The sequence below is a fragment of the Hyalella azteca genome, unplaced genomic scaffold, assembly GCF_000764305.2.
Source record: "Hyalella azteca isolate HAZT.00-mixed unplaced genomic scaffold, Hazt_2.0.2 contig4652, whole genome shotgun sequence".
NCBI classification, from domain to species: domain Eukaryota; kingdom Metazoa; phylum Arthropoda; class Malacostraca; order Amphipoda; family Hyalellidae; genus Hyalella; species Hyalella azteca.
In genome coordinates, this window is record NW_025934864.1 from 3,632 (window position 1) to 23,806 (window position 20,175).

Sequence of the window (20,175 nt, forward strand, 5' to 3'; positions counted from 1 at the left end):
CTTGGTACCAATTGCCAGTGAGACGCTGTCTTTGGGATGCTCTTCCAACTCCTGCGTGGAAAAACTATTTGGAAGAAAATTATTGTATGACTCATCAAATCAAATTTATTCTTCTTATTTTTCCACATGAAACTTTTAGTGATTGACTTTCTTATTTAATTTTATTTTTTTACGTTTCGTCATCATTTACATATGTAGGATAAAATATAGTGGAGCAGTTAACAAGAAAGCTCATCAAACGTCTGCTTGTTAATCTAATTATACTCTATTTAATATATATATATTGAAAGGAACTCAGATAGATTTTTATTTCGGCCACGATGCAAGTTAGATTGTTAATTAGTTCAGCTGTACGGGCTTTTCTTGTAGCGAGTTTTCTTTTAATTTTAGGGGCTCTAACAATTGCAGATAAGAATACGATTCTTCAGTGAATTTAGACCAAACTATTTTTAAAAGAACAAAGTTAAGCTAAAAACAACACCCTTCAAATTTTTATTCGAAATAATAGCATTCATTTTCGTCGAGGTTTTATTAATATTTTTATTGTTATTATTATTATTATTTTATTATTATTATTATTTTTATTATTATTATTATTATTATTATTAATATTATTACAAAAAATTAAACTGTACTTCCAAATACCTTCTATTCATCAACGCCACAATAACATTCTTTTAACAACCCAAATCATCCAAAATTCCTTCAACGTCTACAAGGCAATATCCATTCACAGTGCAATGCTAAAAATAACAATAACGCTATTTAAATAACATCCAGAGGGTTAACTATAGTTAAGAAGCACTGGTGAGTGCTGCAAGTTTAGTGAAGGCAGCAGAGTACTTGTAGAAGGTTGCCTGGCTGACGTCCAGCCCGTGTACGTGCAGCACGTGCACGTTGCCTGCACTGTCCCCCACCACCAGGTTCTGTGATGGTGAATACACTGCATTATTATGCATCCTTCGTGCTTAAGGAAGGACTGGGCATGTTTATTCCAGTCTTTAAGGAAGGATTGTGTATATTCATCCCTATTCGTTAAGGAAGGATTGTGTATATTCATCCCTATTCGTTAAGGAAGGATTGTGTATATTCATCCCTATTCGTTAAGGAAGGATTGTGTATATTCATCCCTATTCGTTAAGGAAGGACTGGGCATGTTTATTCCTAGTCTTTAAGGAAGGACTGCGTATATTCATCCCCATTCGCTAAGGAAGGACTGGGCATGTTTATTCCTAGTCTTTATGGAAGGATTGTGGATATTCATCCCTATTCGTTAAGGAAGGATTGTGTATGTTTATACTTTGTCCTTAAGGATTGATTGCGTATGTTTGTAATTTGTCCTTAAGGAAGGACTGTGCATATTCATCCTTCGTCCTTAATTAAGGAAGTGTTGTGTATGTTTATCATTAATCCTCAAAGAAGTATTATGTTTCTCAGGTGTCCTACAAGTTAATATGCATCCTAACGTGCCTAAAAAGGATTATGTGAATTCATCCTATGAGGAAGTATCATGCTAATTAGATAACATTCTTTGGTGATCAAAGTATTTACGAGACTTCGAAGCAACGCCATTAGGACTCAAAGTCACAGATAATTTCTGTTTATTATTTCGTACATTTATGTATAAAAGGGTTGCCAAATGGTCTTTTTTCCGGACAAAATCCGCGATTTAGTTATTTTTTCAATTGCGTTAGCTGGCAAAAATTTAATGGCAGTACTTACTTATTAAATTTTAGAACGTGTGAAAACAATGAAAATGGAATTTTCATACCGAAACCTACAAATATATCAGTATATGTTGAGTAAAAGGCCTTTTTTGTCCACAAAGGTGGCCGTTTTTCAGGCCATGGTTACCCTGATTTATAATACAAAATTAATAGTCATTCAGACTTTTCAGAACTGGACCTCAATGTTATCTTAATTTAGTTCCTTTGACCTACTCAAAATTTATGTGTCTTCCATGAGATTATATGACTTATAGCATATTCTTTTGCAATCTTATTAATGATATAATGTAGTCGTTGAAAAGCGATATATTTTGTGGAAGAAGTGAAATCAGTTCTATTCACCGCGTTGAAGCTGGTATTTTACGTGGCTCTTGGATTTCAGAATAGAGAATGGATTTCAGTTAAATATGTTATTATATTAAATGTTTACATTGCTAAAAAATTACAATGGATTATACATGAGCTGTGCCGTGTTCCAGCGTAATATTTTCAATCTGCTCAGTAATAACCAAAACTACCACTCGCGTTTAAACTTAAATTCATGCACTCAAAAAATTCTAAAGACTTCATGTCATTAAACTTACTATTAATTCCTCCTAAGAACTTCGTACGTGAATTCCCCCTCTGTCGGAAAAACTAATTTCAAGTTCATTAATATGCAAAAAACTTTTCTTTTATTTATTAAGAAGACGCAATAGTTTTAATTAACACGAGGGAGCCTCGCTTGTTCAATCAATCCTCTAGAAACATATAAGTTTGTAAGTGTGGGCAGTGTTTAAATTGATTTGATGTTTAAATTAATTTAAAGATCTTAGGGCAGGAATTATGACAAAGTAAAATATCATAAGAACTTCTATTCAGATTAAAAAAATCTGGATGCACATACGGAAGCAGGTTTTATATGATGAGGACGAAAAAATCACTATTTATTAGACAAATACATTCATCCGGTATAGAAACATATTTTCCTTTATCTCTGCAAGCAAAATTCCCTTTCAAATTGAAGGTAAGTATTGAGAATATTTACTCTCGCGTCAAATTATTTTACCTTGAATAAGCCTTTTAAAAATCCGTAATATTTCGATAATTTGGACGCTGGCACCAAGCTAATGACAACATAGAAATTATTCAACGCAACTAAAAACCAATTTGAGGTTCAGATGTCAAGTGCCGCAGACAACCGAGACTTCCATTAAAAGCGTTGGCTGCTCAATGGGCGACCCCATTAGCGTATAATTATAGAGTTCCATTATTGCATTATTCAAGACCGCGGGTCTTAATGCGGACATTTTAGCTCTTAATGCACGGATCTCATGTTAATGCCCGCTCTCTTGTAATAGAAAGCCAACAGGGCAAGAACCTGGGCCATGTAATGGTATCGGTGTTGCTATATTATTATAATATAATAGTTATATTATCAACAATATTATAACATTATCATATTATATTATCATAACTATATAATAGTTATTATTATCAACAAATAGTTATATTTGCTGCAGCAAAACTATTTAGTCACCCAGCAAGCGAACTATGATAACGCAATAATTTCTTCAATGTGAAGGTCTCATGTGACGGGGCAGACTTTAGACAGTGTCTGGGGCGAGTGAATTACAGACCTCGATGGAGGGTGAAGACTTTAGACCATCACTGCTGTGTGTTACCTACAGACCTCTACTCCAACTTTAGGACTGTAGACTCTCCCTAGATATTGTAATGTACAGACCTCTCCTTCATTTTGAAGACTTTAGATCATCACTGCTGTGTGTTGTCTACAGACCTCTGCTCCAGCTTTAATGATTGTAAACTCTCCCTAGAGTGTGTAATGTATAGACTTCTCCTTCATTTTGACGACTATGAACCATAACTGCATTATATATTCTATAGACCATTGCCCCGCTTGGAAAATTGCAAATTTTCTTTTAGTGTAAGAAGAGCAGACCTCTGATGTGTACAGACTACTACAGACCTTTCTTATAGTTAACAAAGTACAGACCAATTATTTTCAGCTGAACATACTTCACCCAACGCAAGGTTATGGTTCTAGTAAAAACATGAGAGTTCGCGACTCTATAATTTGAATAAAATAAGCGGGCTGCATAGAGTTGAAGCAGGGTTGACAGGTGCCTAGAGAACGGCCAGCACTCGATCAAAAAAATGCCAAATAAGGCCCACAATTTTCTTTTTGCCAATAAATTTGTAGGTGGCGCTGCCAAAAAATTCAATTTGACCTAATTTATACTTAGTAAAATACAGTAAGTACCGCCACCATAATTTTTCTGCCGGCCAACGCAACTGAAATAAAAACCATATCACGGAATTTGTCCGAAAATACGCTCATCTGGAACAACTTACTGGAAATGTGCTTGAGAGTAACATATAACTTTTAAACATCAGTAATAACTGCTACAAGTACTGTTGTTGCTGCTGCTGCTGCTGCTGCTGCTATAGGTTCTGCTGCTGCTGCTGCTGCTGCTGCTGCTGCTGCTGCTCGCGTCAGAAGATGTCATGTTCAGATGTCTGTGCTGGCCACGCCTGGCAAGGCAGGTCCGCTGAACAGGGTTTCGGTCATCAAGACTCGTGTCAAAGACCAAGCACTCTGTTAACCTGAGCTTAATATTTTACCAACATATAGATATTATTTCAAAAATATTACGATAAGACCAGCAACTCACTTAAAAATTATGGTTGAATTTAGCAATTCTCCACAAATTTGGGACGGCCATCGATAATCCACCGAAGACTACTTGAGGGACAATAATCTATGAATTTTAACCAAAAATTTAAAAGCAAGGATTAAACCACAAATGTTCATATCTTTATGGAAAACGTTTCGGAGTCCAGCTCCATCGTCAGTTCGTAGAATCTATAATTTACATAGAAAGTCACAAATTAGTACAATTGAAAGCACAAAAAAAAAAACACAATTAAAAACCTAAACTTACAAGTACCAGGGCACAAAACCTATCTATTCACAATTTCAAGAGGATAGGAGCTACCAGCTGAATTTAAACTGGGCCTAAGTTTAAAAATGTACAATGATTCTAAAATACGCAAATCTGAAGTACCGGAGGTGGAAGCTAACACTCTAAAGTCACTGTCAGAAACAGGGAGTGTCCCTGTTTCTGACAGTGACTTTAGAGTGTTAGCTTCCACCTCCGGTACTTCAGATTTGCGTATTTTAGAATCATTGTACATTTTTAAACTTAGGCCCAGTTTAAATTCAGCTGGTAGCTCCTATCCTCTTGAAATTGTGAATAGATAGGTTTTGTGCCCTGGTACTTGTAAGTTTAGGTTTTTAATTGTGTTTTTTTGTGCTTTCAATTGTACTAATTTGTGACTTTCTATGTAAATTATAGATTCTACGAACTGACGATGGAGCTGGACTCCGAAACGTTTTCCATAAAGATATGAACATTTGTGGTTTAATCCTTGCTTTTAAATTTTTGGTTAACTTGCGATTTAAGCAAATAAGTGACATCAATTCTATGAATTTTATCCTATATTAATACAATAGTCAAATGACGTCGTTAATACATAGTAAAATGAATATGTCAATAAAAAAGCTATTATGATATCTGCTTGAAGGAACAATTGCGTAATATAAATGCGATTTTTTTCCTGCAATCGATCGAACTTGAAAGCTTCAATTTAACTTGAATAATTCCAGTTTGATGCTCCAAATGATAACGACTTAAAATTGCTCATTTTTTGACACATCATAGATTTTAAATGTATGGCTTTCCTAAGCAAGATATAATATCTTAATCAATCTTTTATCTATATCTTGTTTCTGATATTATGCTATATAATATAAGATCATTTTTATATTAAAAGTTGAAAGCTGCGCAAGTCTAATTAATGTAAGTTCATTTCCTTGCATTTAAATGACTGAGAATCTGCATGGAGATTAAAATCCCCTCAAAAACAGTAAATTCAGATTAAATTCCATTCATGTCATGCGGCTAACTGTTTTACATTATTAACTCAACGTTTATAAATTTTTGACGAACATTGTAATTACCAATATTTGTACAGAATTATTCAAAAGAAATAATTTTTAATTTATTTCCATTTCATTACGGTTCTATAGTCCACGTAGTGTCTGCAGTTTCATTTCAGACTACACTAATATTAATAGCCCTTCAATATTACAGTATATTGAAGTATAACCATTATATTTTCAAATGTGTTTATGTGTTTTCTCACCGAAAACAATAATTAACTTAAGCTAAACTCCATTCAGCCCCCATGCTGCCCTGCAGAAATCCTGTTAAACATATCGGAATAATACGAGTTTTATAGGCGGCCACCGCCTATTCGGCCGTGATTCATTATACTGTACTTCAAGGCAAGTAAATCACGACTAAAATTTTCATTCTTCGAGAAACTTCAAGTCGAGGAGATCATCAAGAACCTGAAGCGTTCTATGCAAATAGCAACTTCAGAACTTCTGCCGAAAAATTATGCGTTTAAAAGAAAAATGTCCTTGAACATAAAACGATGTGGATTTATTTAGGCGACGCAATGTCTGTCAATCACACTTTTATTTAGCGGAAAATTGACGCTAGAAATTAAATGGATGTTGTGCCGTGGCATTTTTTGCATCGCCAGACACGGTCGAGATATAGTCAGTAAATATTTGGAATTTGTACAGGAAATTTGTGCGCTTTTTTCAAACGAGGTAGTACTTCCTTGATGGTGTTGATATGCTTGGACAAAGTGAATGAATAGAAATTTTCGAAAAAGAATAAGTTGTTAGACTGACTTTTTTAATGGCTAGCGTTTTACTTCGATTTACCCCAAATAATTTTATATCTACATTTTTTTATATCATATTTTATTTTGGCTAAAACTCTCCAGTTTTTTAATTTTATTGTTGAGCTTTGCTACCATACACCATGTTTATTCAATAAATTAATTTCCGTGCGGATTTAATAAAATACCTGAACTTTATAAAATTTGGCACAATTTAGGCTTAAGTCAAAGTTTCCGCTCAGTAATAGACTGTAAATAAATATTTAATCTTTATAGTGTCAGTTTCTCGCGCTTTGCCATTTTAAAAATGTTCCTGTTCAATTTTTATTCGCTGAAGCGACCTCTCACCCGAATCAATCCTGTCTTTAGTCTTTGCAATCCTGCGTAAAAACCTCGCCTTTTACCCTGAAATCCGGCCTCGGACGGCCTTTTTATCCTAAAGCCTTACCTCTTATCAGGAAAATCTTCGCGATAGTGGCGCGTAAAATTCTCAGGTTCCTCTCATATTATATGAGGGATCAGAGCCTCTTTGTGTCTCCATCATATTATATGAGGGATCAGAACCTCTTTATATCTCAGTCATATTAATTGAGAGATCAGAACCTCTTGGAACCTCCATCATATTATTTGAGGGATCAGAACTTCTTTGTGTCTCAGTCATATTATTTGAGGGATGAGAACCTCTTCATGTCTCCATCATATTATTTGAGGGATCAGAACCTCTTCATGTGTCCGTTATATTATTTGAAAGATGAGAACCTCTTCGTCTGTCCATTATCCGCCAGAGGGGAAGTGAGTGGTCGGTAAAAGGACATGGAAATTGTCACTCGCTGTCCTGCCAAAGTGACTCGGAGAAAAGAGAGGCGCCGTTTTAAAATTTGAATGTCGGAGTTTAAATGGCTTTGGGTGCGACTCTAGAACGACCTAGAGTGGTTCGGAGGTAAACTCAATCCAGCGGCAGATGCAAATTTTTGCCTTTCGATTTGAACAGAAAAAATAGCAGTGAAGAACGAAAAACGAGGCTGCGAGCAAATGACTGCTAAAAGTTCCTGCTTAAAACAAATGCTAAAAATTTAAAAGCGAAGAAAACTCCACATATATTCAACATGTCTTGATTGAAAACGTTTTCGAAAGAGAAGTATATTAGTGTGGAGTTTACTTCGCTTTTATATATGCAGTGAATTTGCGATTAAATAAATCTAGTGACATAAAGACGAATGCTCATTTCATGAACAACATGGCACAAACTATCGAAATTAATTACACTGTCCTTGAGTTTAACTATAATCGTAACAAAGCACGCAGTGTTGAATTTTGTCGGAATTGATTCGCGTCGAAAAGTTTAACGGTGAATTGCAATTGACCGAACCACATCGTGATTGTCTGAATATCGGAACAAGGGATACAGAGAAAATTACTACTGTTCGAATGAAGTTCAATTTAAAATCAAGAATAATAAGAAAAAATATAAATATGTTTTATATTTTTGAAATCTGGGTATATGTGTGTTTGTTAAGAGTCGCCATTCCCATAGTTTATAAGCAATATAGCTATATTATTCGTACTTTTTATAAAAAAAAGAATAAATTTTAATATAATTTAAGCATTAGTAACATTATTCTGAGAGAAAACGAAGCCTGATAAAACAATGTAGAGAAAAACGCTGTATAGCCCAGGTAAAATAATAATAAATTTTTTGTGTAGACATTTAAGCAAATTATTGAGACATCGCGGTTGCTCCACCGACACTTGGAATCTTTTCCTAATTGTAAATTGCATCAATTTTGCGCCAGTTTACTTCATATTCATTACATTTTTGAAAAAAGTTTATAGCTGCATTTTTCATATACTGCTACGCAATTTCGATGTTTTCATATTTTTTCATTCTTTTATACATATACTTATTTATTTATACAATTTTGCACATAAATTGAAATACTAATACATATTTTGGTAATTGTTTTATTAATTTTTATGTAAATTTGAGCGATTTTGTTCCCTATCAAGAAATTTTACCTAAAAGTACGGACTCTCCGCTCCGGAAACTTTCGTAAGCCTTTAACGAGCGGCCGGCAGAACAGGTAAGGGTAAAAACTCCCGAAAGTTGCGCCATAAAAAGTAACTGTGCAATTAGTGATGAGCCATAGTTTGCAGCAGTCGGCTATTTTACCCTGAACAAACTTAAAAAAATTCGCAAAATTTTGTTTAGTTTGAGGCACTGAAATAAAAATTATAAGGTCAAAACCATTCAAAACTCGTATCGAAAAACCATGCCAAGCTCAGGATTTTCGCTGAAACTCAATACGAAAATAGCAATCAAGAATGTTTGCAATAAGTGTTCCCCTGACGATAAGAATACCGTTAAAGAACAGTATATGAGTACGAGATGGCAAACTGATGAAATTTGAACGTTATTCGAGGAACAAAATTATAACTCTTTGAACATTTTGAAGCGTTGAGGTTTTTTATGCATTTTGAAAATGGAATTAAGGTATTTTCCTGAAATTTTAATTACTCGGAGCTGAATTAATGCGCAGCTGCCGCACACGAAACAATTTTTTTCATTAAACTCTTAAAAGATAAATCTCTTATTCATCACCCAAAAAGAGAAGCTACTTTTTAAACTCGTGCGATAGAAGTGAACGACTCGAATAATTTAGTAAAATTTGGCTGTGCTAGTAAATTAATTCGAATTCATTCCACCTTCTATCAAGGAAGATTCATTGAAAGAAAAACCAGATAAATGTGAACCGGAAAAGTTGGGGCCATTACGCATACTGGTTCACTGCACGAAAGTTTATTTCTTGTCCAAAATTTTTCGGTTCCTTAACTAGCGTTACAATTCATGTCCCTATGTCAAATGTGTAGCATCCAGTGCCCTAGTTCACCGTTCAATGTCTTCCTTCACCACGATCTTTTTCCTGGTTCTTCGCACAATGTCTTAGGTTCAACGCTCAGTATCGGGGTTCACCGCTCAATGTCCAGCATCACTACCGTAAGTCCTGGTTCACGTCTTAGGGCTACGCAAGCCACTCATGCAATGTCCAGGTTCGGTCCTAAGCCTTGCTCAAGTTTCCGGTTCACAGCCGAATTTCTTGGTTCACCGCTCACTATCCTGGTTTACCAAGTAACACTATATGGTTCGCAACCCAATCTTCCATCGCATCTCCGACTGCTCTGGCGCACAAGAGTTCTGTCAAACTTTCAACTTTGCATCCAAATCAATGAGTGAGAAGACGATAAGGTCCAAGTTCAGATGAGTTACAAATATACTGAACTCATTAGGCTGCACCATGAGTAGCTCTTTGGTATCCTTGGCATTTGTTTCGAGCGTAGCATTCCCAGGCCACGAGAGATCACCGCCTCTGATTATCGCTCATTCGCCCTCATTTGGGCCACCTGATGCACGATGCTGTTGCTTGCTTCTCGCCGCTGGTAGTGTTGCAGGGGAGGTCGATCTGATATTGTGCCCAGGAACACGTCCAGTCGTCTCTTGAAGGTCTCCAGGGTGAACTCCCCCTCTCTTAGATCCTTTGGTAGGACGTTAAATAGCCTCGGCCTTGCCACGGAAAGTGATCCTTCCCGCAGGGATAGAAATCTGAGTGCAGATCTGTTACGTAGTTGCAGATCTTGCACAGTCTCACCCTTTTCTCGTTGTGATGTGTCTCAATCCTGAATGTCTCGCTCTCGAAGTTTGGCGCCATTCCGGTTATCATCTTCCATATGTACAGAATGACATACCTCTCCCGTCCCCTCTGCAGTGAGTACAGACCTAGGCACCTTAACCTCTCCCAGTAGTTCAACTCTTCTATCCCACTGATCTTGGAAGTAAAGGTTCGCTGTACACCTTCCAGATGCCGCACTGCGCCGAATGTGAACGGGGTCCATAGCTGGCAGCAGTATTCAAGAATTGGTATTACAAGGGCTCTAAAGAGCGTGATCATTGGTTACGCTTCTCTAGTTCTGAACATCCGCCCCACCCAACTCACCTCTTCACGCAGTCCACCCACAATCACTCCACCGTTCCCTTCCACCCCACAAACCCAGTACACCCCAGTCACTAAAACCTTTTCCACTGAAGGAACCAATAATCCAATACCACCCATCTTTTTCACTTCATCCCCACTGCCAACTCAAGTCACACCACCAGCACCCATTCGCCCCCTCTCAACCCACTGACTCGTGTGGTGGGAGTGAAGGCGACGGTGGTGGCCCCAAGAAGAGGGTAAGAGAGGACTGGCGAGTGGGCGGAGAGGGACACGTCCCATACGTCCACCCCAGTCCCTCTCGCGGCCGCCACCAGCTGCTGGGACCACGAGCACCAACAAGCATCACAGTATCCGCCCCCGCCATCCTGCCGAGCGCGACTGAATTAAACACTGTTCGAAATAACCGTGAAAAAGCGGTCTCAGCGGCGTTGTAGTGACAACCGCCCGTGAAAATAAACCATTTCGCCGTTTTTTTCAAACGATGTACGGGCTTCTAGTGTTTGGTGAGAAATCAGTAGATTGGGGTTTTTCGCGTGCCCTTCGCGTATCGAGAGGATCGATCTACGATGATTTTTCGAACAGTGTGTAATATTCAGGTTTCAAGGCAATCAGTATAAAATGAGATAATAATTGGATATTAGGCAGGAATTACGGTATAAATGAAGTCATTGCACAAACGCACATTATATACTGTAATATACTGTAAAGTACCGTGTAAGGAATTATATAATATTCAGATTTCATCGCAATCATTGGTAAAATTATTTTGCATTCTCTTCGAATAAGTTATTGATCCTTTGTTCTTCACTTTGAAGCAGAAAAAAAACTTGGTACCGTAATGATAGTCAATTATTCCTTAGTATTGTTACAATATATCATTCCTTGCTAGTTCCTTTTTAGTACTATAATTTGGAACTAATTTGAAGTTGTTCAGGTGATCCTGAATTCATTAAAACTGTTATCTAAGCAACGAGTCATTCCCTTGAATCAAATGCTGAATTATTATAAATTGTTCTGATGAGCTGTGGACTCCAAGTAGGTCAATCATTTGATTCATTCACTATAGATTTCACTTGATTACATCGAGGTCAAAATATTTGTTAATTTAATTGAATACTAAAAGACGTTTCTTAGGTTGCTATTATGCAACCTACTCTTTGAGTTTTCATAATATCACCGATGTGATGAGGTCATGGAATTCTCGAATAATTTTCCTTTGTAAGATAAAATCATCGCACATTAGCACGCAGTGATCATGTCGGGTTTATGATGTAATTCTTTTGAGAATTATTCTTACATTTGGAAGTCTTAGGCTTACCTCATCTAGGAAAAAATATCTACTCAAAAAAAATCCTTTATGAAATACCAAATCTAGCCTACCAACAACCCAATGTTTACTCTTTTTCAACAAAAGAGAACCATGAAAGATCATTAAGATTACCATTAAACAAGGTAAAATTAGCAATAAAATCTGAAAATTTACCAGCTTGAAAAAATTTTGCTTATGAAAATAGCCTTGAATTTCTAAGACTCGAAAAATATTGAGGCAAACCTATTCAAAAATCATATGATTTGAAAAAAAAATTTGCAAAATCGCAATATATAAAAGGTTCAAGAAAACGTTTGTACAAAGCTCATTGATAAATCATAAGCTCTAAAAAAAATTGCTGGCTCAGATAAAATTAGGAAATTTGTTCGATTTGTTAACAATCTGCCCCATCTCATTATTCACACAACTCGGAAACCATTCATGCAAAACCACGAAAAATCTTATGCGTTCTTATTAGTTACGCCTATTGGTCCCTGAAATCGATGCCACCGAATGTTAATCTTCCTAACTCTTTAGGAATATAAAGTACCTGGAAGTGCCGCCTTCAAGTCCCTAGTCGCTAGAACTGACGCCTTTCAGTAGCTGTTTCCGAAAAGTGATGAATTTAAGGCCCATAAACTGACGCTTGCGATTTCTTAAAATTAACACCACTCTGTCAATAAAACTGGCGCTTGTGTTTTCCTACAACTGCCACCAATTCATCCCTAAAACTGTCCCCTATGTTTCCATGACACTGACGCCAATCCTTCCCTAAAGCTAAAGGCAATCCGTCCTTCAACCTGACGCTTGTGTTTCCTTTAAACTCACGCCAATCCATTCCTAAAATTTACAGCTGTGAGACCCCAAGATTTGACGCTTGAGTTGTCCTAAAACTGAAGCCTGTTTCCCTAAAATTGATGCTAATCCATCCTTATAACCCACCGCTTTTCTCCCCTGAAACTGACGCCTTTGAGACCCCAAAAACTGACGCCGATCCTTTCCTAAAACTGACGCCTGTGGTCCCATAAAGCTGACGCCTGTGGTCCCATAAAACTGACGCCTGTGGTACCATAAAACTGACACCTGTGGTCCCATAAAACTAACGCCTGTGGTCCCATAAAACTGACGCCTGTGGTACCATAAAAGTGACTCCTCTGGTCCCATAAAACTCACGATTGTGGTCCCATAAAACTAACGCCTGTGGTCCCATAAAACTGACGCCTGTGGTCCCACGAAACTGACTCCTGTGGTACCATAAAAGTGGCACCTATGGTCCCATAAAACTGACGCCTGTGGTCCCATGAAACTGACGCCTGTGGTCCCATAAAACTAACGCCTGTGGTCCATAAAACTGACGCCTGTGGTCCCCTGTAACTGACGCCTCACCTTAGGCACGCGCAGCACGACGAGAGGCGCCGCCGGCTTGTCGATGCTCCACACGCGGATGGTTTCGTCCATCGCCGCCGAGAGGAAAATGGTTGGCGCATCATCGGCGCGCTTCTCCCTCCGCTCTTTGCGATGATCGCCGCGTGAACTCCGCACTATTTTCGAGGGATCATCCTGCAGGATTTTTTCGGCCACGGAATCTACACGTTGATTTAGCCTCTCATTTTTGCCGCTGCTGGAAACGGAAATTACAGGATTGGGAGATGCAGAGCGAGGAGTTGAATCGGCGTTGTAAGCCGCTTCTGATATTTCCGGATTTCCCTTCGTCGGTTCGGATAGTGTTGCATTTGAGTTTTCATTTCCAATTTCATCGATTTTGTTATTTTGTCCATCTATTTGTTCTGACTTTTGTGTTTGTTCTGATGATTCAGTTATCTCTTCATTAAATTTATTCTTGATTTCATCTTGCTTCTCTTCTTTTATGTTTTTATCATTTATTGAAGAACTTCCTGCAACATCATCAATTGTTTCTGTTAATTGGCTAGCAGGAGACTGGTCTCTTGTGGGGTTTTGTTTACCAGGTATTGCTTCTTCAGCGTCAGTGGACTGCTGGGTTCGCCCTGTAACAATTATGGAAAAGTAGGAAATTTTCAGTTCATGTATGAATTATTTCAAAAAATGGCACTGAAAGTTACGGTTTTAAAATAGGATCCAATCAACATATCGAAAATTTTAAATACATGATAAAATTGCTGGGGTTATTGTTTATTGTTGTAATATTATTGTTTGTAATAGTTATTGTTTGTAATGCAAATGCCGTCTTTGGATTCTTACATTGAAAATTCTTCCATTGTCTTCAAATGGGAACAAATTACTTAAATGGTAGATAAATATGCTAGGTTTATTACAAAAATAACTTCAATATTTTGTCATGTGCACGACGCAACCCCAAGCTTCTTAGGTATTAAATGTCATCAGTAGCAGCACCAGCCAAATGTGGACCTTCGTTAGAAGGTACTTCGTGTGTGCAGCGAAGATTCTTTCAGTAAATGAATCATGTTATATGTAACGACAGTTGAAGATCTAAAATTAATTATCCGAGTGGGAGACGTATCATCGGCAGATGTGTTGTCAGTTGACATGCTGCCAAAAATATATGGTCAGTAGAAATATACTCGATAAAAGTAATGTGAGTTGACGGCTTGTCAGCCTAAAATAAGCGCAGTTGACATGTCGTCGGCAGATTTCCCAGCCGTTAACGTCCTAGCAATAGACCTAAAATCAGTAACCTTATTGTCCTTAAATTATAGGTCGATTGGCGTCTCAAAAGGATTCGAACAGGAAACGATTAACAGAATTGATGTTAGAGAAAAGGGCAAATTTAAATCAGGTTTTATTAATACCAATTTTTCTTTTTTCGTTTATTGACTTCCACCCTTCAGGTCTTCATTATTTCCTGGATGGTTGCTAGCTGACGAGGACCTTTAAGAAATACAAAGCATTGTACAGTTCTGTTTGAGCAATTATACATGTGAATAATCTGTGTGCCTAAATGAACTGAACCTGCATGACTGCGAACTCGAGAACATCAGCACAGAGGCAGGGAGCGGTCCCCAGCAGTGAAAACATCTTAAGTGACGTTTAAATAACGAGTATCAGACTTACCATAAGTGGACGTTGCCCGTGACGGGCTGACGTACCATAAGTGGACGTTGCCCGTGACGGGCTGACGTACCATAAGTGGACGTTGCCCGTGACGGGCTAACCATAAGTGGACAGACGTACCATAAGTGGACAGACGTACCATAAGTGGACAGTCGTACCATAAGTGGACAGACGTACCATAAGTGGACAGACGTACCATAAGTGGAGAGACGTACCATAAGTAGACAGACGTACCATAAGTGGACGTTGCCCGTGACGGGCTGCGGGAAGTTGCCCGTCGCAGCGCTGCACCAGAGGACCGCCACGCGACACGGGTCACACGGGCCGTGTGGCCGACGTACACTTGCACGCAACGGTCCCGTTCATACGTCCTGCACTATACGGGCCACACATTAACGGCTTCTTCAAGCAATTAACTGAGGTTTTAGTTATTTAAATACAGAAAAATCATGCTTTAAAATAAACTCATTATTTATTTAAAAATAGAAAAATCAAGTTCCCAAAGAAAGCTTTCTGAAAATCTGAGTAAAGCGTTTAAAAATGCAGATAATTTTTCAAAACGGGTGAGTAAATAGTACACAACAATAAATGTAAAACTAAAGAATTAAAATGAAATAATTTTGCCCAAGTGACTATAACTGAAATATAAATTGTCGTTCAGATAATTATGGAGTTAAATGAACATACGCCTATCGACCAGGAGATATGTAAATACTATAAATTTTTCCGGGGTTTTTCTCACGTTGATAGCTCAACAAAAACCTCGTTCAAAACAGCGATTCCAGAATTAAATTGACGTGCAATCTCGTTATTTTGATTTCCGACAACACTGTTAATTTGGCCATGTCTATCTTTTTCTCATTTATTTTAATAGTTCTATAGCGTGACCATTGGAACGTTTTATAAAAATTTATATTATGCCTCTACGATTTCCAAGCCTCATTGTAACGTTTTTTATTATTGTTATGAAATTCAAAACAGCCAATTAATCATTAATAATGGCTTTTTCAACTGGAAAAAATTACTTATAGCTTCATGAAATCCATTCAATCCCATTGCCTAAACCTAAATAGAAGCACAATTAGTATTAACAGGGCAATTTTCATTATAAAAGCACTGATTGCCCGCTAATTTTAACGAATATAAGGCAATCACTGTATATTTAATAATATAATATTTAATAATATTTTTACCAAGCGAGCGCTATATATTTGACTCGTATGAGGTCGTCTCATTTGTGATAGGAAACTAGGTTAATTAAGGTCCTAATGATTTATTGGGTTATAATAATTTGTTTTGAGCTCCACAAAGATAGCTAATTAGAATTTTTAGGTCTGCTTACTGATGTTATTTGCGAGATTTTCAGAGAAAATACAACGTACGTATTACTTGAATCTGGTGTTTATAGGCTGAATAAGATCCTGATGTAATCCAAGAGGTTAAATAAGAAGTATGGATATAGGCATGACTTACATCATATATGTACGTACGCATGACTTACATTATGTTTGTACGTAGACATGACTTAAATCTTGTATGGTGAATGACTTACTATCCTGAATGAATTATGGCTTGACGTGCCTCATATATGAATATTGACATGACATTATTCTACTTGGATATTGGCATGATTTATCTCATGTATGAATATTGACATGATTATTATCCTGCATGGATGTAGGCATGACTCACATCATGAATGAATAATAGCAAAACTTACACCATGTATGTATGAATATTGACATGACTTATTTATTATCCTGCATGGATATAGGTGTGACTTATTTCATGCTCGTGAACGTATTCCACGAAATCTCAGTTGCTAAAGTAGAAGTTTATACAATCAGCTTCACGAATAACGATTTTCATTTACGATTTAAGACTAAAGAACCTGCGCTCAGTTTTGTCAGCTTCTTGAAGACCGTTTAGCAAGCCATGCCCTGAAAATTTCTTAACACACATGAATTTAATAGTCGACTTAAAAGTGTAATTTGCTTTTTTAGTGCATTCTGAATCTGTTTGAGTCATCGAATAATTGAAGATTATCAGCCATATAAATGGATTATTGAAATTAAAAGGAATTTGTAGTAGACCAATCACGAATTACACACATCCAAGCGCGTGTGTAATTCATGCGCAAGTACATTATAATTTTTGCTGTAATATAATTCATGTATACTATAATGATATCTAGTATTTCATATATTATATAATAATTTGTGGCGTAATGTTAGTGAGTGTACAAGGGGTAAATAAACTTCACAATACAGACCACGTAAAAATGTTCCAAGCACATGCAACACTAACTACTCACCAACAAGACGTGGCCGCTGAGGGTGCCTACAAGATACGTCGTTTTATCACCAGGTCTAAAATCCAAGCAAGACCCAGACTCAGGTCTGCTTAGTAGCATCGCTAGGACGGTGTCATTGGCGCCTGATTTATCATCCTGTAGCTTCTCCTTCTCTCGATCTATACCGGCTGCCGAACTCGCCTTGGGCTCACAAGAAATATGGCCACCTTTAATAGATCTCCCGTGTTTGCCTGGAGATCGCCCGATGGAATGGATACCTGGAATGGCCTTCGCAATCCCAGTGAGCTTCTGAATAGCAGGTAACCTTATCGCAGAATCATTTGGATTTAATCCAGTCGGTCCACCGTCTTTCAATTCATCTTCGTGTCCTGTGAGGCGGGAGTCATATACAAATTTAACTCCATCTTCTGCCCGTATTCCATCATTGTGAGGAGAAACACTTTCTTTGATATTCAAGCCGCCGAACTCAGTCTGATTTTCTCGGTCTTCTTCATCTTCATTATTGAAGTTTCGAAGACAGAGCGCAGGGTTCGACAGTTCTGCCTGGCCCCGGAACTTGTTGAAACTTAACCAAGAGGGGAGACGAATCTTCAGCAGCACTGTGGAAAAATATCGAAGATTACAATCCCATTGATTGCTTTTACAAATAATTCCTTGAGAAAATGCATCTTCTTAATCAAATTTCTTAATAATGATAAGGCATGTCAGAATAAATACACGTTAATGATCAAGGGAACAGGAGATGTGTGGATATGGTGGATGAATACAGAGAGGAGAGTGCATCACTACAGTGAGGGGAGTGCATCACTACAGTGAGGGGAGATCATCACTACAGTGAGGGGAGTGCATCACTACAGTGAGGGGAGTGCATCACTACAGTGAGGGGAGTGCATCACTACAGTGAGGGGAGTGCATNTGCTACTTCGTGCAGTACATTAGTGTACTACATTGTCAATAACGAGCAGTATTGTGCTACTTCGTGCAGTACATTAGTGTACTACATTGTCAATAACGAGCAGTATTGTGCTACTTCGTGCAGTACATTAGTGTACTACATTGTCAATAACGAGCAGTATTGTGCTACTTCGTGCAGTACATTAGTGTACTACATTGTCAATAACGAGCAGTATTGTGCTACTTCGTGCAGTACATTAGTGTACTACATTGTCAATAACGAGCAGTATTGTGCTACTTCGTGCAGTACATTAGTGTACTACATTGTCAATAACGAGCAGTATTGTGCTACTTCGTGCAGTACATTAGTGTACTACATTGTCAATAACGAGCAGTATTGTGCTACTTCGTGCAGTACATTAGTGTACTACATTGTCAATAACGAGCAGTATTGTGCTACTTCGTGCAGTACATTAGTGTACTACATTGTCAATAACGAGCAGTATTGTGCTACTTCGTGCAGTACATTAGTGTACTACATTGTCAATAACGAGCAGTATTGTGCTACTTCGTGCAGTACATTAGTGTACTACATTGTCAATAACGAGCAGTATTGTGCTACTTCGTGCAGTACATTAGTGTACTACATTGTCAATAACGAGCAGTATTGTGCTACTTCGTGCAGTACATTAGTGTACTACATTGTCAATAACGAGCAGTATTGTGCTACTTCGTGCAGTACATTAGTGTACTACATTGTCAATAACGAGCAGTATTGTGCTACTTCGTGCAGTACATTAGTGTAGTACATTGTCAATAACGAGCAGTATTGTACTGCAACGTGCAGTAAATTAGTGTACTACACGTTAATGTGAAGTTAACTGCTAACGCTACATTAATAAAATATATTGACATTAATGCGAAGTAGTGTAACACATTTTATTCACGTACATTTTTTGGCCACATGCACATGTATGACAAGTAGAGTACAATATCGATTGTACACTAGTTAATTGTATGACTATTAGTCTCCTGAATGTGACTTGCTGAGATGAATTGCATTTACATATACCGAGAACACTGAATCGGATGAGATATTAAGTGCAATTTATGTATGAATAAACTAGTGTTAAAAAGTATTTTGAATTTGATGTTTCTTTGTAATTTTTTAACTTTCTAGATCAGAATTGTGGCAGCGGACACTATAATGTCACCTACCCATAAATACTTTTCTTAATTTAGAAATTAAGCGTGCGTGAGTCGGTATGTGGTCGACCTGTAATTAATGCAAAGCAATATAGTATTGAAGCGCTCAAAGAAATGAGTGAGGCTTTGTCCAAACAGCGATGCACTTCCTGCACGTGGGTGGGTTATCCTGACCCAGTTTGTCCAAATGTGATGCACTTCCTGCACGTGGGTGGGTCATCCTGACCCAGTTTGTCAACGCTAAAGGGCTCAAAATTAGCCTATCGGTTCGCTCTCTGCTCGTTCTGTGGGTAAGAAAAATAATCACTATTCGGCAATATAACCCTTTCATTTATCTCAATGATGGATTTCAACTGATACGGGTTTCATGTTTTTTTTTCTTCCAGCCAATCCATTTTATTTACAGCACGTGGGTTTCGCTCCTCCGACTGGCACAACACAAGTTTAAAGAACATATCATTACGTATTCAACACATTTAACACAAATTCAAGTGCATTAGAAAATTGAACCGCATAAATTTTAGAATTCAGTATAAGTAAAGTGGCCCATTCTTTCTCAATAGCTTGCATTTGATGTTCAGATCCCAGCCAATATACATTTCGAGGGCTTGCAATTGAATAATATTTAAAATTCATCACCTTTAGCTCAACGCAGAAAATGAAAAGCATCCATCTGATCAACTATGTCACAAAATTTTCACAAATAACATACAAATTTCATTGATTCGATCTTCATATCCTACATTTTTTAAGTTACATAAATAAATTATCGTATCATGATGTAAACATAGAAAAGACGACATATTGTTTTAAATTTCGGTGTTTGTTTGGAGTGGTGGCAATGTATGGAATAAGAGCTGTAGGGCCAATATTTTGCACAACTGTTAAGATCAATCCTAAAATGACATTCCAAAATTCCCTAAAAGA

General features: G+C 37.5%; 1 protein-coding gene across 1 annotated transcript; it reads right to left on the reverse strand.

The window, feature by feature from the left end:
• Positions 1-794: 794 nt before the first annotated feature.
• LOC125177757 lies at positions 795-17,313 on the reverse strand. The gene is made up of 5 exons (XM_047880103.1): positions 17,149-17,313; positions 15,069-15,210; positions 13,170-13,789; positions 10,666-10,839; positions 795-926 (listed from the first exon to the last, which is right to left on the reverse strand). The coding sequence occupies exons 1-5, from the start codon at positions 17,245-17,247 to the stop codon at positions 795-797; spliced, it is 1,167 nt and encodes a 388-aa protein (XP_047736059.1). The 5' UTR covers positions 17,248-17,313.
• Positions 17,314-20,175: the final 2,862 nt, after the last annotated feature.